Here is a 22,881-nt window from a genome sequence, read left to right as displayed (position 1 = left end):
ATTTCTATATCTACCTGAACTCTTTCTGTCAATATCTCATATCCTCTCATTCATATCACAACTCACGCTCTCCTGCTCTTTTGCAGACGTTTCATGCTGTGATTTCGAGTGCTCCTGTGGATGCATTATCTGTTATTTCGGTTCCCTGACCTCAACTCCGCCTCTGCTCTTTCTTGTTGCCACTGTGCTCTGACTTGATTTAAATTCAAACTGGCCTGCATGAGCTTAGCCAATCAAATGTTCTGCATGATGATTTATGGCTGAGCCCTCTCTGAAATCAAAGTCTGTCTGCCTGTAAGCAGCCTGTGCAGCCTGTGCAGCCCTATCTGTACTCATAAGATAGACTCACCAAGTTAACTGCTGGATCTGGGAATCTTGCGACATCTCTAAAAGGAAATCAAATGATTCAAGAAGCGAGAGAAAACTGCAAAAATACAGCAACTGTTAGTCTATCACACAGAAACCCGACTGGCGAACTCAGATTCGGCCGCCGCGGCACTGATCCCTTTAACTAATCAAGTACAGTTTACCGACTTTACTCGCGCTGACTGATCTAAACACAATTCTATTACAGCCGCATCAAACGACACTCTTACAACAGCATTGAAACGACACAATTATAGCAGCAACAACACAATAGTATTTTTACAAGGTCCGTAAAAATACATAATAAGACGTGAACACTACGAACAGTTAAACTTAAAACAAAATAAACAAGGTTACAAACACACTGTGGCCTATCTCTGCCCAGACAAACACCTCTTACTTTGAGATTGCTTGGTAGCGGTCGGTGTGTGTTATCCTTCTCTTCCTCTGTAGATTCTGTGAATCTTCCTTCTGCAGGTTAAAGGTGGAGTACAGGGCAAGTTTTCCGCTCCACCTTCGGGATCCAAAAGAGTCTGTTGTTCAACCAGCGAATGTAGAACTATTCCCAACGTTTTCTTCAAAGCATCAGCGTTGTTTGCGTCCCCATAAAAATCCAATTGCGTGGGATGGCTCAGGGCTGTAGGTAGCGCTGATGTTTATAGTCTCAGTGACGTCATGGCCGAATCACAGGGATCCCCGTGGTGCCTATGGCCCTCATCCAATGAGACCCCAGTGTTGGGTTTGGATCAAATGTCACGCATAGGTGAGATTTAACGTCTAGTGGGGCTTGGTGTGATTTCCACCCAAATCAGGCTGTTGTGCGCCCATGTCGGCTCAATTCATTTGTTTCAACCACATGGTGAAGTCCCTACAGCACGATCCGTGAAAACCTGCGAGGCAAGAAAGCATGAAGACTCCTGGGAGGAAGCTAAGTTAGTAATGTGCATAAATATGGATGGAGAAGAGGAAGAGGAGAGCGGAGCTCAGTGTTTCATAGGAGGTCCTTCAGCAGTCTGGGCCTCTAGCAGCATATCTAGGGGCTGGTCCAAGGCAAACCTGAGTCAGCCCTAACTATAAGCGTTATCAAAGTTAATCGTCTTAAGCCTACTCTTAAATGTGCTGAGTGTGTCTGCCCCTGAAACTGGAAGCTGGTTTCACAGACGAGGAGCTTGGTCGCTGAAGGCTTTGGCTTCAGTAGTATTGTTGTCATAAGCAATAAAAACAAAGCTACCAAAATGAAATGAACTGAAATGATCCTTTGATTTATTCTCTGTAAAATGTCTAACCCCATGTCTTTCTGCTGTTGTCTCCTGCAGTGATCATGGTTCTATTCACAGCTTTGAAACGACAGAGAAAGCAGGAGCCTCTCATCATTTCCAAGGAGGACGTGCGGGACAACGTGGTGAGCTACAACGACGAGGGCGGTGGAGAGGAGGACACCCAGGCGTTCGACATCGGAGCACTGCGTCACCCGGACGCTGTCGCCACTTTGGAGGAGTCGGCCAAGCAGAGGCGGGACATCATCCCCACTGATGTCCTGCTGTATTCACCACACCACCGACTGGCCCCCGCCTCATCCAACCTCATCCCACCGCCAGTCGGCATGGCATCACGGGATAACGGGGATGTACGCGAGTTTATAAATCAGAAAGTGCTGGAGAACGACTGTAACCCGACAGCGCCGCCATACGACTCGCTGGCCACCTATGCCTACGAGGGCGCAGGCTCAGTGGCGGAGTCCCTGAGCTCACTGGGCTCCGTGTCGTCCGAGGCTGAGCAGGACTACCACTACCTGAGTGACTGGGGGCCCAGGTTCAGGAAACTAGCGGACCTGTATGGTGCTGAGGACTGTGACTTCTCTTAACAAAGTCAGCACAAACACACACTCACTTCCATATCAAAGACAGCTGCAGGAAAGATGTTGACCAACGCAGGGCCAAAGACGGGAACCTCTAACTACCACAGACTCTATATTAGAGATTGTGAACATTACTGATGAGCTTTAAGGAAATCGTAGAACTTTTAAAAATACAGATGGCACACAATCCACACGATGAAGCTACCTGATCCTTGACCTGTCTCCACTGCACATGGATCCAAACATGTGTGTCCCAAGTCATTTTCAAAAGGGGACAAAAGTTCTAAATATCTCATTTTGTGAACTGGAAGTAACAGATGTGGAAATGTAAATGATTCAGCCCAATTATGGTTGGTTTCGAATAAAGATTTTGTATTTTGAATTGAGAATTGGACTTAAAATACGAAGATATTGCTTTGGTTTAAATCTCTCTTGGGTAACCAAATACCCATTTTGCAGAGCCTCTCGTGCTGCTTTACGTGTGTCATCTAAGGCAAACTGAAGTGTTGGGGGAAAAACCAGAGCAGTTATTTCAGGATTTGACCACATGCACCGCTGCAAATATGAAGTGAGGTTTTTATCTTCTTAAGTGCCCTTCTGCTGTCCTTCAAGCTGAGCTGTGGATGCCTGTAGGTGGGCTGAGACTGGAGGGGGCTACTTTTTTTTTTTTACATTTTGTCTTTTTTCCCAGGCTTGTACAAAAGGACCATTTCAGAGGAGCTGTCCTGAGAGATCTTCGCCTAGAGATCGCCTTTTTCAGAACACATTTAGTTACACGAGTTGTCCTCTTTCACTCCGATGTATTCCTGTTAACGCAGGTTTGATTTTTTTTGTGCTGTAAACAAAAAGAATACAGATGCTTTTGGTGTATTTCTTCGTTTTTTAGCTTCATGATTAAGTGTATATTCTGTCAGAAATGTGGTTGAACTGAATCATACTGGAAGTATACTAAGTTATATCAATCTTTCATTTCACCGCAGTCATTTTTCTACAACAAAGTACAACTTCAGATATTACACAATGTTAGATAACGCCTTTTCATTGAGTGTATGCTTTATATACAAACATATATAAAGAGTAAGCCCTGCCTTCACACTAGAGCTGTCACTTTGTATCCCAAATTCAGTTTGAGTGTGAATAAACTCAAAATTCAAAATGTTTTAGCACATCAAGCCATTATAAGGCAGATTATAGTTTTGGTAGCTGCACAAATACATATTTTTATAAAGGATAAAATAGTACATGCCATTCTCCCAAGTGGCCACAAAAGCAATAAAGGCAGGTTTAACACAAAACCGAGGTCACTCACAAAATCATGACAACAAACCTTCCGAGAATCTGAGGCATTAAAGGTCCAACACTGTAGATGGAATCTGTAATTGTGAATAAAAGTAACGCTGTTTGATGCAACATTATGACAACAACAACTCCAAAGTCAGCTGTTTGCTTGTGGAGGACACAGAGGCACAACGGATCATCAGCATGTCACTTTCACACAACGGTAGCTTGGGCTTTGGTTCTGTGGGTTGCATTCAAATGAATTGTGTGTTCGGGCTCATTTGTTCAAACTTGACCATTGACAAAGTGGCAGCCCTGCTTCACAGCCAGCATCGCGGCTTGAATGTCTTTCAATGAGTGCTAACTTCATATTTCTGTGCTCAGCTTGATTCAGCCCACCCTTTGAGATTTTGTTGTTAAATGTTGTAATTAACTGACGGCGCGAGGCAGACTGTTCAGCATTTGCTTTGATGTCACAGCAAAAGGTCAAAATCACAACAGGTAACCTCAGTGCTATGTTCATAATAACATATTGAAATCATTTATTGATTCAGACATTTTGTTATCCTGAAATAATATGAGGAGTTGGTATTGTGTGTTTTGTCTGTTCCAGTAGTGTTTTGTGACCGTGGTCTGCTCTAAAGGCTTCAAGCTAAAATGTCCACGTATTTTTCTTTTTAGTATGATTCATTCTTTTTCTACCAAATATGTATAGGACACAATGATATCAATGATATTCGAGAAGGAAAAAAAAAAATACTCTCCAGCTTCAGTGTTTTTTCATGTCACTTTGGAGGTGTGAAACTGTAAATGATGTATTTTATGTTTAATTTGATCAAAATAAAGTTTTGCACTGAAAGAAACAGGAAACTATGTTGATTCCCCCTGTTATCCATCTGCCACTTGTTAAAAGTGCCTCAACTATAGAAAATGAGATGGAAAAGCACAGGAAATAACACAGAATACAAATATCCCCATAGTCGAAATTGTGAGATAGAAAGTCAATATGACTTTTAATAGCATCATTTTGACTTAAGTTGAAACTATAAGATACTTAAACACAACAGTCATAGAAGCAGCTCTTTATAGGTTACCCGACATTTGACATAGAAATGTATTGTGAGTACATTGAAGACTACTTTAAACACATGAAATACTTCACATGGATTGTACTGAGCAAACGCACCCTGGAAAGGATTTTAAGCAAGAAGCAGCTCTGGCGTAGAAAGAATGAATTCGATGTGGCTGAGTTGGCCACCTTCATTAAACAGCAACTGGAAACATGTGGTCAGTGTCATGGTTACAGATGGATGCACCAAAAGTGCATTTTATTTCACACTGTGATGGTGAAGGTAACCCGTGTAATTAACCTGTGGTTCACATGTGTGCCGAACCGTGAGGGGGGATCCGTACCTTACACCATTATTATTCATGTTGTCTGTGTGCCGACATTACAACTATCACAACAGGTGGACAGGAGAGGCTGTAGCCCGTAAAGCGCTTTTCCAACAAGTGATTGAGTTGAAAAAGATCGACAAATAAACTCAAAATGTCCAAGAAGAGAAACCCCTGTATCTGCAGCACACTGATATGCTGGGAAGCCCACTTCTTTAACACATATTGATGGTCATACTACCACTGTTTCCCCCGTCCTATCACACTACACCAGAAATCGGGAGAAACGTGTTATTAAGGGACACTACACTACTATTTCTATTTCTATTAAAATGTCCCAGTTGATTCATTGTTGTGTACAAGCAGAGCTTTGATATTATATTCATCATGACACCTCTGTGCATTTGGACATTACCGATGTCTTCTATTTTGTTTTTAAAAAATGGGCCAGTGTTGCCTTGATATAAATGTTTAACTTCACATGATCATGTTTTTGACAGTAATTCAAACAGAGAAATTAATAAATAACCTGATAACACCACATTACATAAAAGATTCACGCTCTTTATTCGAGGCTGAAGTGGAATGGAGAACGCAGGGCAGTTGGGTTTCTTTTTACAGAAATGGACAGGTTTTAAACATTTAACCCTATCGGATCTACTTTGTGTATACATCAGTGCTCTTCTTTCTGTTTCACCATCTGTCAGCAGCTGATGGACAGGAGACCGGAGAGGTAAAGTGCATGTTACTTCAGTGTGTGTGTGGTTACCCAGTGGCAGCATTAGTGATGACAGATGTAACTTTTCCATGTACAAGTACACTGCGTGCCTCCATTAGTGCTTCATGTTTTCTCTCTCTGTTAATCTTTGATGGGGCTGTCATGTAATGAGAAAAAAAAAAAAGACTGTCAAACTTGTTAACCCCACACTCACACAAAGAGTACCACACACACAGAGAGCGTATATTCAGAAATGCAGACACAGATTCACTCAAAAATGGATGACCATTCATTGTTCAAGGCACAGATTGAGCAAGGCGCTTATGTGCTGCTGTGTATGGCCTGCAGGGCTGCAGGGCTGCAGGGCTGGGCTTCTCCCACTACAGGCAAAACACAACACACATCTGAGTGGAAGCTGAGGAAGGCTGCTACTGAGAGACAGAGAATGAGAGAAGTAATCTTTACTTAAGTAACCATGTTACCATTGGGAAATGCTGTCAAATGGTATTTAAGGGGTTAAGGGATTGAATTCTGGCGCCGTGAAACTCACGGCGTCAGAATCATGCACTGTCCATGAAACAGCCACCACCCATCACGACCCTGCCTTATATCCTAAATGTGTCTTCCCCTTTTCCAATTATCAGACTTTAAAGTCTCCCGAAACACAAACACACAATAATCCATCCACACAAAGCAATGACTCCATTCCAGACGGAATTTGAGTGGTTGAAAATGACACCGTAATATCTTATGCATGTTTTAGAGGTTTTCTCCTTCATCAGGCAAAGGCAGACTGAGTGATGTGTCAAGTACTCTGTGACCCGACTGTATTTTTGAGTTACAAATATTAAGACATTTGTCTACTCTGTTTTGAGTTAGCTCCACGAAATTGTACTTGTTTTTGAGAGGGTTGGGTTGGGTTCGGGTTAAAACGTGGCATTGGAATGGAATGTCACGAAGGGCACACAGGGATCATCTGTCAAAAGTAGTCTTAGAGATTCCTTCTTAAACCATTATAAATAGTTAAAATCCCCATATAAAAGTACAAGAAATTAAAAGATTAAAACAATTAAATAATTAAATAATAATAATAATTTAAATAATACAAAATTAAAAGTTTTAAAAGAACATAGGAGCAGGCGTTAATGAGGCAGCGGGAGAGTCAATTGTAGTCAATTGTATCTTTTTTTATAAAAGGGGGGGGGGAATAAGTGTAATAAAAGGATGAATAATTGCAATCATATAAAACACACAAGGGTTAGTCAAAGTGCAATAAAAGAGTACACTTTTATACCTCTGTAATGTCTACGAACCAATCAACTCGATGTCTAAAAGTAAATGTGTAGAAAGTAATTAAAAAAATTCTAAATAGTTAAAATGAAGAGTCATGAAACATCATCTCCAGGGTATATATTAAAACACTGGAACCACCAACTAAAAATCCACCTCGACTCGAACCAACTGTATGAACCATTTCAATCTGGATTCAGATCTCATCACAGCACAGAAACTGCCCTGATGATCAAAGTCACCAACGACCTCCTCCTCTCCTCTGATGACCACTCCCTCAACATCCTGATACTACTCCACCTCAGTGCAGCCTTTGACCCCATCAACCCCTCCATCCTCCTTTCCCATCTCGAGTCCTCCCTCCACATTACTGGCACAGCCCTCTCCTGGTTCAGATCATACCTCTCTGACCGTAAACAGTTCATTAGTATCAATAGTCTAAAGGTGTGTTCACACCAAACGCGATGAACGCAATGAACGCGGCGCGATTACATACAAAGTCTATGTACAGACACGATGGACGCGATGGCGCGATGGCGCGATGGCGCGATGGCGCGGCGCGTTTGGCGTCAAAACGCCGAAACATCCCAAACGCAGAAGTTCAAATATTTCAACTTCTGCGAAAAAATCGCGTGACGCTCCAGCGCGATAGCCAATCAGCGTTGAGTTGCTCTCCCCATCATCAGTGAAGTCCTGCCGTTGCTAAATCAAAAAAAATGGAGGACAAGCTGATAGTCGCGGTTTGTGGCATCCGTGAGCTCTATGATACGTCCTCATATCTGTACCGCGAACGTTTGAGGGACTTCCACAACAAGTACAAAGCCGCAATTGTCCTTATTCCTTTCATGGTTGATTGCGGAAAGAAATAACGGAAAGAAATAACAGAAAGAAATAACGGAAAGAAATAACAGAAAGAAATAACGGAAAGAAATAACAGAAAGAAATAACAGAAAGAAATAACAGAAAGAAATAACGGAAAGAAATAACGGAAAGAGGAAAGAAATAACGGAAAGAAATAGCGGACAGTTGGCTTCCAGGTCGATAAGCCACGTCCCCTTTCTGGCGCGTTTGGTGTGAACGCACAGCCCCAGTCTCTCAAGGTGTCCCCCAAGGTTCAGTACTCGGCCCCCTCCTCTTCATCCTCTGCTCCCCCATCATACGCCACCATGGTCTCCACTTCCACTGCTATGCTGACGACACCCAGCTCTACATCTCCACCAAGTCCATCACCCCCACCACCCACTCCACCATCACCAACCGCCTCACAGATATAAAAACCTGGATGCAAGCCAACTTCCTCAAACTCAACAGCGACAAATCTGAAATCCTCATCAGCCTTAAATCACTAAACAAATCCCACCACAACTTCAAAAGGTGAAACAGAACATAATAGCAGGCGCAGGCGAGGCAGCGGGAGTGTCTATTGTATTAAAGAACTCTCCAGATTAAAAAAAAGGCCTGGAGGTCTACCTGAAAAAAAGTGGGTTAATCTCTTGTATAAAAATATATTTGGCAGAAATGGTGGCGTTGAGTGCAGTGAGTAAGGCTTGAATCCTCTGGTTCAGTTTATTTGAAAAGTTTAAGAGCAGAATGTAAATGGTGGCGTTGGGGAAAGTGATCTCAGCTGTTGTACGTGTAAAATGGTGGCAGGTTCATGTTCTGAAAGGCAGTTGTTGAGTCCTACTGAAAGTATAATGTGTTGTGGTTCTTGACAGGGAGGGAGTTTCTTGAGTGTTGCGTTGTTGTGATGGAAGGTGGCACCGGGGTAACTCTCTAGCTGTATGTGTGGGCGTCTCAATGTTAGGATACGGGAGAGGTTTGAGTCCCCAATGATCAGGGTCGTCTTCCGTACGTCCAGCGACCAGTCCTGCAATTTTCTAAATGTGCGTGGGTGTCTGTGTGGGAGCCAGGTGGTGCCGCTGAGCCCCTGCTGGAGTTAGAGGGTGGTTAAATCAAACTCCAGCAGTTAGGGGTGAAGTCAGCTTGTCGCTCTTCACTTTCTCCCTTCATCGTCTTGTTATCAACCTTTGGATGCTTTTGTGTCACCGGGCTCAACAGCACACAGCTCTGGCTCCCTCTGTTGTTGGTGTGGTGCATCTGTAGATGGAGAGGATGAAACGGTGTTGCTACTGTACATGGGAGAGCAACATTGCTGAGAGAGTGTGTGTGCGTGAGGAGGAGGAGGGGGGCAGCCCCCTCTGTCTTCGGGCCCTTGGTTGTAATGCCCCGCAGTGGGTTAGGGTTAGGAGGTGAGCTTTCTCCCGTATCTCGCTTTCCCCCAATGGACCGTCTTATCAAATGCAATTTCATTTAAACCAGGGGTGGTCTCCAGCCCCACAGCAGTCACCGTGTCATCGTGTTCCCTAATGATCATGTTTGTGTGCATCCATGTGTTGGTGCTGTGTTTAACGTGTTGCCTCGTTATGCCATTGGGTGAAGAGGGTTTGATTAAAGATGCGAGTCGGTTCACCTTTCTCATCATGCCCTGTGGATATGTGTTGTTGAATGTGTTATTGAGAACTTCTGAATGCTGGATGGCCTGGAGTATTTTACAGTATGTTTTTGTTTGTGTATGTCTGAAGGTGTATTATGTGGGTTTGAAGGCTGTCGATTCTCTCCCAAAGGGAGGAGGGGAGAGCGGTGTGTAATATGTGTGCTTGTCTCTACCCCAAGGGGAGAGGTCCGTGGTGCAAATCTGTTTTTAGGGGTTATTGTCATGTTTGAAATGCTGTGGAGCTGGAGAAGTTAGGGGAACGGGTGAGAAATGTAGAGGGGGGGGGTTAACGATGCAGCGCCGTTACCTGTTCTGTGGACAGTATTTGAGATGTGATGTGATGAAGTCACCAAGGAAAACACACACACTATGTTATTGGTTAGATTTATTGTAGGACTAAATGCTGGGAGCCATGTGCACAGCTGGGACAAAGATGTTCCTTTAGCTTTCCCTGCAAACAAACAAATAGACAACTGCAATGAGTGACTGATTGAACAGGCCAGATTGTAATAATATCTAATTATGTGGCAGAACAATAGAGTGTGTAAATACTGTACATTGCCAAGCTAAAGATAGTTTAATTTAAATATTGCAACAACTCACTTCTGCTTGTTTCCTCTTCCCAGGGTGTTCAGGACAAATACTTCCCCAGGGGCTCGAGCACCCATTTATAGTTCTGGGAAGTACCAACCACAGGAAGCGGGGGGAAGTGAAGATATGTGTTGCTCTGTTTATTCAGATACATTTTGTGTTTAAAATGTACTTCATTTATAGGGATTGTAAATATTTGTAAATTATTATTGATATCTTTGGGTGGATGAAATCTTGTAAATATTTATTGTACATGTATTGTTATCGATATACTTACCTGTAGATGGTCTGGGCTAATTAGAGTGACCAGGTGTATAAAAGGAGCTCATTTTGTTTGTGTAGAGAGACGGGTGGAGATGAGTGGAGATGAGTGGAGATGAGTGGAGATGAGTGGAGATGAGTGGAGATGAGTGGAGACTGGTGTGATGTTAGAATATCAAAATAAAAGAAGCTTCATCTGAAACCTCTTCTGGACTCCTGATCTGCTCATTTTCCTCCATGGCGGCTCGGGCATCCTAACAGGGGGTTTAGGGGGGTGCAGTGTAGGGGGATCCCCGCAGAATAGGCTCTTTCAGCACCGACCACAGGTGAGCCAACTGCAAATCAAATAAAAAAACGGGCTAGACTCATGGTCAACAAAAGATTAAAAACTAAGACCTGGAGAGGAAAGTTAAAGGGGTTAAAAGAGAGGAAGACAACAGGGGCAAGTTTGCTGTGCGATCCTTTGTTGTAAATTAAATAGAGAAGGGAACAAAGAAATGTCAGTGGCCAGATTAAAACCAACAGGGAACTTGTTGAAAGGACAAGAGAGGGGCAGCCTGTTCCCCTCCAGTCTTTAGATAAAAACCAGAGCAAATGTATAGTCCGGAGGTGAAAAGTTAAATTTGAATGAGCCTTTGAGGAAGGCTTCAGTGTGCACAAACCTTTTTGATATTATTAAAAAGACTCACGATTTAACATCTGTCCTGTGACACCCTCCTTTGCTGTGAGTTCAGTGTGGTGGAGCTGTTGAGTGGGTTAAAAAAATGCTAAAAACTTCAATCACTGTCCTTGTTCTTAAACAAAATACTTTAACTCTCAAAGGTTTAAAAACTTGCCATAAAATCAAAAGGGTCAACGGAGAGAGAGATCTCGACGTTTCGCTGTATTACCTCAGAGGTTTGTGTCAGCTACCTGTCTGTCAGTTGGATTCAAGAAATGTTTGGGGCTGGACTGTCCTTTGTCAGGTTTTGGTCCTGAATATTTTCTTTCTGAAGGTTGTAGAAACTTGAGACTTTCTTGAAAATAACCATGTAAACTATTTTTGTTCTCACATTTGGAGTTCTAACATGTGAAGGTGAACAAAGAAACAAACTCAAAACCTCATGAAAGAGGGGAACCTAATGAAGTTATGTCTAAAGTGAAAGTAGGCTACTCACACTATGACATAATTAACGTTCAAATAATAAAATCACTATAATGCAGTGGTGGGCCGTAGGGCCAGCAAGGCCTTCTCTGCTGGCCTAAACAGAATCACAAAGTTATAGCTATTTTATAATTTAATAATTTTTCATAAATACACTACATGTATTATAGGTTTTTTTTCCGAAGCATCCCGTCATGCACGGAGTTATTGTTTAAGCTAGTTTAGCGTAGCCTCCCAGAACACACTGCGGTGCCTCAGCTGTCTTTTTTTTTTTTTTTTTTTGTTCCGGGTTCAGAGGTTATTACATTTCATTTAATTTGTTTTTTAAATTTAATAAAATGTAGTTTTGGTCAAGTTTTGGTCGTTATATTTTGTTCTATTTTAATTTTAAAATAAATTGAGTTCATGGTAATAATTTATAAAATAATATATATATTTTAGTGTTTACTCAAGATACAGACATGGATGGCTGGATAGACAGACAGACAGACAGATCTTCTTTTCATTTGTGCCACTTTTCATGTGAACAACTGAGTGCAACACTATGGATGCCTTCCAGGAGAGACTCTCTGGAAATGTGCAATGTTATAACCATATTTACAATCATATTTTTTGTTTAGCTCCCTGGAATAGCTGGCCACAATTTTTGGGAATTAAAAAATATATAAATACTGCAGGAACCATTCAGGTGGGCCTTCTTCGCGTTTGTGTTCTTTAAACGCTGAAACACAGACTTTAAATAGACACCGTTGAGCTTGTAAATGGAACAAAAACCTACATAAAGGGACTTGCGCTAAACAGCGCCCCCAGCGGCCACACGGTGATCCACTGATTCTATGACGGTACCGAGTTTCTAGTCGGACATATTTAGCGAAACACATCACTCGGTTCACGTGGGGGCTCATCGCGTCTCAGCTGCTGTTGAAGAGGTGAGACAGTTGAGTCGTTAAACGCGAACACAAACATATTTAATATTGTATATGATCACTGTGCTTCATGTGCCGAGAGCTGCTGATCGTAGCTACACGGTCCGACATCTGTGTTCACTCATTTGAAGGAGAAACACCGCCACTAACAGAGATCCAGAGGCTTGCTTCATAATCTTATTAATATCACAAACACATTTCAGACTCTTCTACTGAGTAGACCGTTGGTGTGAGTTTTTACATGCAGACACAGGAATGTCACAAGCATCTCATACACAAGCTAAAGTAGTCCCAGCGGAATGTCGCAGCTGATAACACCGTTTGACACCGGGCATTATTTAGCTAGAGCCGATTTAAATGTACAGTGTAATCAGCCAAGGTGAATGTTACTATGAGTGTTACACTATGTGTCCGGGGAGTTTTGTTAAACTTCTGTATTTTATAACGTATACCGTAAGTTGCCAGGTTAATGGGGACTGTTGGTGCAGTATTGTTGTATCCTCTCTTCAAAAGCACAGGACTCCATTGACAAAAACAGTCATTTAAGTGGCAGAACATAGAAGTGCACATACACACACCCCCGTTTAAAAACATGTGAAGTAAGCCTCTCAGTTATAAACGTAGCAGAGCTAACTTTGACTCAGCTAGTGCTAGCCTTATTGATTAGCTTATTGATTTTCTTATTGATTAGTTACTGTGCTAGCCTTATTGATTAGTTACTGTGCTAGCCTTATTGATTAGTTATTATGCTAGCCTTATTGATTAGTTACTGCGCTAGGCTTATTGATTCGTTACTGTGCTAGCCTTAATGATTAGCTTACTGTGCTAGCCTTATTGATTAGTTATTATGCTAGCCTTATTGATTAGTTACTGTGCTAGCCTTATTGATTAGTTACTGCGCTAGGCTTATTGATTCGTTACTGTGCTAGCCTTAATGATTAGCTTACTGTGCTAGCCTTATTGATTAGTTATTATGCTAGCCTTATTGATTAGTTACTGTGCTAGCCTTATTGATTAGTTACTGCGCTAGGCTTATTGATTCGTTACTGTGCTAGCCTTAATGATTAGCTTACTGTGCTAGCCTTATTGATTAGTTATTATGCTAGCCTTATTGATTAGTTACTGTGCTAGCCTTATTGATTAGTTACTGCGCTAGGCTTATTGATTCGTTACTGTGCTAGCCTTATTGATTAGTTACTGTGCTAGCCTTATTGATTAGTTACTGTGCTAGCCTTATTGATTAGTTACTGTGCTAGCCTTATTGATTAGCTTACTGTGCTAGCCTTATTGATTAGTTATTATGCTAGCCTTATTGATTAGTTACTGTGCTAGCCTTATTGATTAGTTACTGTGCTAGCCTTATTGATTAGCTTACTGTGCTAGCCTTATTGATTAGTTATTATGCTAGCCTTATTGATTAGTTACTGCGCTAGGCTTATTGATTCGTTACTGTGCTAGCCTTAATGATTAGCTTACTGTGCTAGCCTTATTGATTAGTTATTATGCTAGCCTTATTGATTAGTTACTGTGCTAGCCTTATTGATTAGTTACTGTGCTAGCCTTATTGATTAGTTACTGTGCTAGCCTTATTGATTAGTTACTGTGCTAGCCTTATTGATTAGTTACTGTGCTAGCCTTATTGATTAGTTACTGTGCTAGCCTTATTGATTAGTTATTGTGCTAGCCTTATTGATTAGTTACTGTGCTAGCCTTATTGATTAGTTACTGTGCTAGCCTTATTGATTAGTTACTGTGCTGGCCTTATTGATTAGCTTACTGTGCTAGCCTTATTGATTAGCTTACTGTGCTAGCCTTATTATAAGGAATGCACCAAACCTGATACGTTGTGACCCGTTCCTATCAGAAATAGCCGTACAATGGTTTCTCCAGTACTGCCGAGGTTCAGCATCTCACAGATGATGATATTCTTAGAATTTTGTTTCATTTTTCAGATTAAAATGCCAAACAAAAGCAAAGCAAAGACTGTAAAGAGACAGAGCGTCGATGACGAGCAGCTCCCGCCCAAACAGAGCAAGGTAAAGCACATGGACACCCAATCCCCCCTGTGCTTCAACAGCCCGGTCCGCCTGTTCGAGAGCCTCATCCAGCCCATGGGGACGGAGCAGTTCTTCAGCGAGTACTGGGAAAAGAAACCCCTCCACCTGCAGAGGTCCGACCCCGACACGGCCTCCTACTACCAGTCTTTGTTCCAGCTGTCCGACCTGCCGAGCCTATGCTCCAAGGATCTGGAATACTACAGGGACGTCAACGTCGTGCGCTGCGTCAACGGCAAGAAAAAAGTGTTCAACAAGCCGGGCCGAGTTAAGAGCAGTGTTATCCATAAGAGCTTCGTTCAGAACAAGGCCACCATCCAGTTCCACCAGCCGCAGAGGTTCAAGGTGAGAGAGGGGCTGCTGTTCTCAGATACCACTCTGGATTTCTTGTTTCACCATTTCAGATCGAATAAAGCAGCAGCAACAACAGCAGCAACTCAATGTGGGTTTCTGATCGAGATTCCTTTTCTGTGACCGACAGTATCGTTCAAAAATGTTTTGATACAGTGTTGAAATCAAGAGTTTCAGCAGTATTGTAGCATATTATATTTATATATATATATATATATATATATATATATATATATATATATATAGTGTGTGTATACTGCCGTTCAAAAGATTGGCATCGCCTTCCACAAAACCTTTCAAAAGATTGTGTTATAGTCAGTCTGAGAGGAATACTCAACATGCTTTCAGGTTGGAGAGAGTCCTCTTTACAAATAGATGTTATTTTGTATGAAGGATTTGTTTCGTACATGGAGAGAAACAAAACACTGTAAAGTTGTTTAACCACAGTTGAAAGGGCAGAAAATACATGGATCCCTCTGAACAACAGTTCAGTTCAGACAAAAGAAATCATCGTCATTGGTAAAAGAAACTGGAAGCTTGGCATCAAAATGAGTGCAGTTTTAAAGTGTTTCACAATAATGCAGCCTATAACAAGCTGCAACAAACAGCATGTTTTTTTAACAAAGCTCTTCAAACTTCACAATAAAAATAGAAGGTTAGTTTTGGGTTAGCACTATTGGAATATCAGCTGAACAAATCCCAGTTTAAACCTCTTACAATCTGACCACTTAGCAAACTGCAGAGGGCCCAAAGAAAAACAGATTCCCAAAATATTTAGAGCTCAAATCACCGCTGTGGTTCAGTAATGATCGAGGGTCACTGATGTTTTCTGGACTTGAAGACAAATTCAAAATCGGCTGAAAACGTTTCAATATCGACTAAACGTACATTTTATTCATTTAATTCTTCTTTTTGGGCCAAAAATATTTCAAATATAAAAAATACATTTGGTGTCTGAATTATACTAATTTTGTCTATGTTAAAATTGAAAGAACAAAGGAAAACATCAATATAGCAGGGTGTATATAGCATGTAATATGAAATAATTCTCTCATGGAGTTTTCCCTGTGTGTGGTCAGGATGAGCTGTGGAGGATCCAGGAGAAGCTGGAGTGTTTCTTCGGAGGCTTGGTGGGCTCTAACGTCTACATCACACCACAGGAGTCCCAGGGCCTTCCACCTCACTATGACGATGTCGAGGTACGACACCCAACCCACGACTGGACTCGTTCAACAGCCAAAGCCTCTTCATATTTATAACACACCCATATTCCACAAAATGTCTATGACTACACCCATAAATCACTAAGAGGCAGTCACAAGCTTTCTTAAAACCTTTTAAGAATACAATTTCAGCTGAATGTACAAAAGTGAAAGTTCCTGTCAATGATACTTATTTAGATGTGTCTGGTCAAAGTGGAGCTGATCTTATTTTTCACAATACACAACATGCTTTTGGTGGGTTGATGTACTTCGAATCAATACATATTTTAAATGCTCATTATAGGTTTTTAAATCTTCTTTTACAAAGTAGCTAGTAATAATAATAGCTGCCTAAGAGTCCACCTGACTCAATTACCACAAGGCTGCAGGTGTATGAAGTACTTGTTATGCCAGCAGTAACAAAGAGCCGGTAGAGAGAAATTAAAACATGTTTTTGGCTGTTTGTGCAGTAGTTGATACTGTACTTATGCTGATGTGGTGCCCTTTGCTCAGGTGTTTATCCTGCAGCTGGAGGGGCAGAAACGTTGGCTCCTCTACGCTCCCACTGTTCCTCTGGCTGCGGAGTACAGCGTGGAGTCAGAGGAGAGGATCGGCAGCCCGACCCATGACATTATGCTGAAGGTACAGCACCTCAACTATATATGTATTCATACACAAAGCTGTTCAGCATATAAAATGTGTGTTCTGTATGAGTGAGATCATCTCCTCCCTCCTCAGGCAGGAGACCTTCTGTACTTTCCCAGAGGAACCATCCATCAAGCCAGCACCCCAGCCGGAGTGGACCACTCCACCCACGTGACTCTCAGCACTTACCAGAGAATGTATGAGAGCTCCTCTTCCAAGTAGCATTCACTGAAACGCCGTGTCTAATCAGTGCCGAGTGTAGGTCACCTGCCAACACACGTTAATCTACTTAAAACAGAAGAAAATGCCTACAAATAAGCTTTTGGTCACACTTATGCCCGTTAAGCTCCAAACAAACTCTTTACTCCCAAGTATTTGATTTTTAATCTTTGAATAGGTATACTAGGTTTTGCCTCAATACCAGAAAAAGTAGTATAATATAATTAGCATAAAGAGATGCTGTCTGCGTTGAATAAAACAACTAGGATCAATACAACAGAGGACACTGTAAAGTCAATAGAATATGGAACATAACCAGACCATCATTTTCATTGAAAAAGCAGATTCAGATCATCACTAAAGTATACTGGATACATCATTACTCCTTAATACAGAGTAACTACATATGACATCTTGATAGTAGGAAAAACATGACTGCTCTGGGCCTCATGGGTTCAACGCTATACGTCTCCTGCACCTCCGTACTTGAGACCGCTAAACTGTGATGTATTGTGTTCTATAGTGCCAAACTACTGCTACTTAGGATGTGTACAGTGGTAAATGGACTGCACCTACATAGTGCTTCTGTACCACAATAGATAAAAGCTAATTTGGACAGGCAGATAAAGGATTATTCTAAGGAAGGACACAAGGAGAAGCCAGTGTGTGATAAAACATTTACAGTGGCTGTGTGTTGCTACAGAACTCAGTCCTTCCTTCAGCCATTCTCCCTGCCTGGGCACACTGTGACAGGCTTTATACCCTGTTTCTGAGTGTTGATTGTTTCTGAGTGTTTGATTGCTTCCGAGTGTTTGATTGCTTCCGAGTGTTTGATTGTTTCCGAGTGTTTGATTGCTTCCGAGTGTTTGATTGTTTCCGAGTGTTTGATTGTTTCTAAGTGTTGATTGTTTCCGAGTGTTTGATTGTTTCTAAGTGTTGATTGTTTGAGTGTTTGATTGTTTCTGAGTGTTTGATTGTTTCTAAGTGTTTGATTCTAATTGTTGATTGCTTCCGAGTGTTTGATTGTTTCCGAGTGTTGATTGTTTCTAAGTGTTTGATTCTGAGTGTTTGATTCTAAGCGTTGATTGTTTCTTAGTGTTTGATTGTTTCCGAGTGTGTGATTGTTTCCAAGTGTTTGATTCTAATTGTTGATTGCTTCCGAGTGTTTGATTGTTTCCGAGTGTTGATTGTTTCTAAGTGTTTGATTCTGAGTGTTTGATTCTAATTGTTGATTGCTTCCGAGTGTTTGATTGTTTCCGAGTGTTGATTGTTTCTAAGTGTTTGATTCTGAGTGTTTGATTCTAAGCGTTGATTGTTTCCGAGTGTTTGATTGTTTCTAAGTGTTTAATTCTAAGTGTTGATTGTTTCCGAGTGTTGATTGTTTCCGAGTGTTGATTGTTTCCGAGTGTTGATTGTTTCTAAGTGTTTGATTCTGAGCGTTTGATTGTTTCCGAGTGTTGATTGTTTCAGTGTTTGACTGTTTCCGAGTGTTTGATTGTTTCTAAGTGTTTGATTCTAAGTGTTGATTGTTTCTTAGTGTTTGATTGTTTCTGAGTGTTTGATCGTGTTCAGACTGTGATAGCAAACAATAAAGAATGAATCTGAATCTGTTAGTGGCTGATAGTGAGTGTCACGTTCTCTGATAGTCTCTTCTGTCCTGTCTACCTGTCCCTACATCAGGTCATGGGGAGATTTGCTGTTGGACATATTTCCCAGCTTGCTGTGCGACCGCAGCAAGACTGAAGTCAGCCTGAGAGAGGGCATGCCCAGAGGCCTCCTACTGGTAAAACTCTTCGTTTGGATTACTGTGACACAACTCAAAGTTCCACTTCATTTGGCTTCTGTGACGGCGACAGACGAGGCTGGAGGGATTATGTTTTTGGGTTGTCCGTCTGACTATCTGTCCGTCCGGTTCATTCTCTGTAAAGTGCATCATTTAAATGTTCACAACTGAAAGAATATCTGGTTAAATATGATAATAATAATCTTAAACACAACACATTTAAATGAGGACAAAATAGACGACATAGAGATGCCAAGATGTATAAATGAAATGTTAGTTTCAGTGCATGGCTGCATGCTCAGTGTGTAGTAAAAGAATATTGTACAAGAACACAAGAAATGTTTTGTATTTGAGCAAAATCCTGAAAAAAAACAGCTTTTGATCCAACTAATTGATTAATGAAGTTATTAATAAATGATCAATATAATAGTTAGCCCTAATATGCAGTAGTTAATATGCAGCCATACTCAGTAACACCTTGAGCAAATGTCTTCAAATTTGACAGAAACGTCCACTTGGACTCAAGGATGAACTGATTAGAATTTGCTGGTCAAAGGTCACTCTGACCTCAGAAACACGTTTTTGGCCACAAGTCAAGAATTATTAATAGGATAAAATGATGAAGTGATGACATTTTAGACAGACATGGATTTAACCTGATTCATCACTGGTTGGTGGAGGTGTACTGCTACGAGGCAGTAATTCTAGTTCATACTTTATTCAGGATTCAGGACTTAAAGAGGCCTCAACACCGACTATTTCTGGGTTTGTAGGGTAACAGTGAAAACCTGGACAACGGCAGGACGCTGGCCGCTGGCCTCAGATCTCTGGCTGATGAACTGGAAAACGGGATGCAGGAAGTCCGCTCCACTCACATGAAGAGAGACTTCATCATGAACAGACTGCCACCGTACGGCCAGCAGGAGCTGCTTGAACCATGTGAGCTTGTTTGTGCTTATTTGTATGTGTTCAAACTATGTGCACAGTGATAGAATTCACTTTGCCATTTTGTGCACATGTGCATCTAACTGTGTGTGTGTGTGTGTGTGTGTGTGTGTGTGTGTGTGTGTGTGTGTGTGTGTGTGTGTGTGTGTGTGTGTGTGTGTGTGTGTGTGTGTGTGTGTGTGTGTGTGTGTGTGTGTGTGTGTGTGTGTGTGTGTGTCACAGCTGGGAAGATTCCTGCCTTGGAGGATATGGTGTGTTTGAGGTTTAAAGACCATATGGTGATGACAGTGGAGCCCAGCCAAGAGAAAACAGTAAGTCCATCAGATATCCAGGCAAACAGAAAAGATTGAAGTCAGTGCCATGCTCAGCTCCATGTGTGTGTGTGTGTGTGTTTGTGTTTCAGGATGAGGCCACAGAGATGGTAGTCTTTGTCTTACACTCTTTGAAGAACCAGAGGGAGAACCACATGATGGGTGACAGTTGTGATGAAGAGGAGGAGCAGGACATCTCCAGGGTAAGCTGTTGAACTCCGTTCTCCTCGATGAGGCACCTCTGGTTTTCCTTCTCCTCTCCTTTTGAAAGAGAAGGCTGGCACAATGAGAACGCCACGTTGAAACGCCATTGGCTGACCAAGGAGAGACTGTACAAACCTCTTCATGATAACCGATATTCAACTTTGGACAGCTGTGTGTACTCTTCATCCAGCATCCTCCCTTCCTGCTGCTCATGTTTTGTTTATTTATGTTTACGTATCGTCTTTGGGCTCAAATCTTCACTATATATCTCTGGCCTGCACGTTGTGTTTCTTTAAGTTTTGTGTTACTTTCATTACTGCCTTTATGAATATAAATATATATACATATCAATAGGAATATATATATATATATATATATATATATATATATATATATATATATGTGTATATGTATATAAACATATGTGTATCTGATAGCACATCTGAAGCCCTCTGTCCTGTACCGACAACATTCATCCCTTGATGTATGTGATGGATGTATCGGTTTGTCTCTGTCTCTGCAGGGCCTGCAGTTCCCCCTGTCCCACCTCCAGGCTCTGCGGCAGCTCCAACAGGCAGAGCAGCTGGCCGTGGCCCAGCTCCAGCTGCCCACACAGGAGGCCAAACTCAGTCTGGTCCTGGCTCTCTGGAGTGAGAGCCTACTGGTTGTGCTATAGCACACCACTACGTCAAAATATCACTGAAGTGACAGATTAAATCCACATCTGTTGATATTTATGAGTACCTCCTGAATATGCCTCTTTGTCTTACCGTGTTTGTTTTGATCTGGATCCCCCTGAATAAAGCTGCCCCACCTCCAGCAGTGCAGATGTAGCTTTTTGAAGTACCGCTTCACGCCAGCATTTGTGATGGAGAGCTGAAGTGTTGATGTGTGTTGAAGTGAGGGCTAGCCTCTGTTCCACCAGTCTCTCATTCAAGGTTTCTGAATATAATGTGGTATATATATAAAGGGTTAACTTTTCCTTCTAAAACACATCTGCATCCACTACTATACTCGCTGTTACGTCATTGTAACTTCATATCATCCATATCAATGAAATCAACCAAAGTTCTATTCTAAATTAATTTTCCCGATCTTTGTTGTTGTACTCTCCGCTGTCCAAAAACGGTCGAGCCGTGACATTAAAGGCGGATATACAGTCGACACAAGAGGTCAGCAGGAGTCGCACCTTAAATGTCTACGCAACAGGTTTTGATTTATAGTTATTTGATGCCTCGGCGCTACACGCGTAGTAATGTGTGCTCGAGCGGTATCGTGCTTTGATTGTATTTTTCACAGTAGTCTTTGTAAGATGTGTGTTACTGAAATGTTAGTTTTATTGATCTATTTATCTTTTTTCTTGAGGCATACACGATAACTAATATTGATATCACATCCATTTCTGAATTTCTGTGCCAACATCTTGGACTTTTCTGGCGATTATATACCAATTTTGGCACCGGGAAATTAGTAATGCATAACCGGTTTGCTAAATAGTCTTGACTGGAATAGGGAGAGCTTCTACCACATAGTCTTGACAAAATATGTTCCCATCCAATGATGTAAGCAGAGAGATTTATCTATCCACAGCACATATCCGTTGTTCCACATGGGGTTTTGGTTTGAGGTATAATTATGCGTGTTCAGAAGTTTCTGCTGTAACGGTACCTGCTTGTGAAAACAAAACATTTCTAACCAGAATAAAATCAAACTTAAGAACAAACTCGTACCATCAATTCTTTTGAACAATCCTAGGGGGGGGACACACTTTTTGTTTTGGACAATAAGCATTCAAACCGACCTCCTCTTTGTATTTTTTAACCATCCCTGATTTCTTAATATGGAAATCATTTAAATACATGTCTGTGAAAGGAATACTTCACCCAATTCCTCACCCCGTGTTACCTTTCATTCCTGACGAAAAGTATTTTTCTGTCAAGCCTCCACGGTGAAAGGAGAATCAAGTAAAAACAAAAAATCCTGACAAAGTCATAGTTTAGTATGTGGAAAATAGCCATGAATAGTAATGGTGTATGTCAGAAAAGGTCATAGTAGGGTACCTCAAAAATATCATTAAAAAGTCATACTTAGTCTGTCAAAAAAAGTTATAGTATGTCAAAAAAGTCAGAGTAGTATGTCCAACAAGATCATAATATATCATGTCGAAAAAAGGTCATAAAATAGTCATAATATTGTATGTCGTAAAAAGGTCTTAGTATAGTACGTTGAAAAAGGTAAACAAAAAGTCATAGTATAGTACAGGGGTGGCCAACCCGCGGCTCGCGAGCCGCATGCGGCTCTTTGCCCGGTTTCATGCGGCTCTTACGTTCATATCGAAGTTTGTATTTGTGTTTTTTTAATGTTCGTGTTCGCTTCGCTTGAGTTAAATACGGTATTTTCGTCAAACGCGCATGTGCGGCCACAGATTACGTTCCTCGTCGACCCATTTAACGCCGAGACGGACTGTTTGAAAGCCCCGCTTTAAGTAAAAATGTAAAAGCCGGACAATTTACAAATATCCGTTGTATCGCGCAAGGCGGAGCTCCTCCCCGATCCGCACGCGCCGCGCACACCTCCACCAGCGTATGTGACAGCAGCAGCAGCAGCCACCCTCCCCGCCGACGAAGAAGGAGCAGGATCAGCAGCAGCAGCACCCCCCCCCCCCCCCCCCCCCCCACCCCTGGTGTACACAATGTTCATTGTTGAAAATGACTGGCCTGTGGTCTTAGGAGTCAATTTCTGTCATTATCATATTGGTGTGTGACATTTACAATAAATCTGGCTGAGCAAAGGTATGTGTGTGTGTGAGGAAGGGATAGGGTGATGTTCATGTGCCCATGTGTATG

At 41.7% G+C, this 22,881-nt stretch overlaps 2 protein-coding genes across 3 annotated transcripts in view; both read left to right on the top strand.

The window, feature by feature from the left end:
- LOC306705869 (cadherin-6-like) overlaps nt 1-2,230 on the top strand; it is a gene marked incomplete at both ends in the record, with an annotated part of 32,560 nt that extends 30,330 nt beyond the window's left edge. Inside the window, one exon of the mRNA XM_079172735.1 lies at nt 1,683-2,230. Within this exon, the coding sequence (XP_079028861.1) occupies nt 1,683-2,230 (548 nt within the window). The remainder of the gene's footprint in view (nt 1-1,682) is intronic.
- A 10,049-nt stretch (nt 2,231-12,279) lies between these two features.
- riox2 (ribosomal oxygenase 2) lies at nt 12,280-21,746 on the top strand. Of its 2 annotated transcripts, XM_079173307.1 has the most exons (10): nt 12,280-12,324; nt 14,274-14,720; nt 15,806-15,925; nt 16,442-16,570; nt 16,667-16,770; nt 18,473-18,575; nt 19,349-19,514; nt 19,743-19,831; nt 19,924-20,034; nt 20,559-21,746. In XM_079173307.1, exons 2-10 carry the CDS (start codon nt 14,280-14,282, stop codon nt 20,709-20,711), a joined length of 1,416 nt encoding a protein of 471 aa, XP_079029433.1. In that variant the 5' UTR covers nt 12,280-12,324; nt 14,274-14,279; the 3' UTR covers nt 20,712-21,746. The 2 variants fall into 2 exon arrangements, with proteins under 2 accessions (XP_079029433.1, XP_079029432.1); XM_079173306.1 differs by lacking the exon at nt 12,280-12,324 and having other exon boundaries at nt 14,126-14,720.
- The last annotated feature ends 1,135 nt before the right edge of the window (nt 21,747-22,881 follow it).

Source organism: Pholis gunnellus (genome assembly GCF_910591455.1).
Source record: "Pholis gunnellus genome assembly, chromosome: 14".
In the NCBI taxonomy this organism is placed as follows: domain Eukaryota; kingdom Metazoa; phylum Chordata; class Actinopteri; order Perciformes; family Pholidae; genus Pholis; species Pholis gunnellus.
The sequence above is the reverse complement of the archived record's forward strand: the minus strand, read 5'-3'. Positions and strand labels throughout refer to the sequence as shown.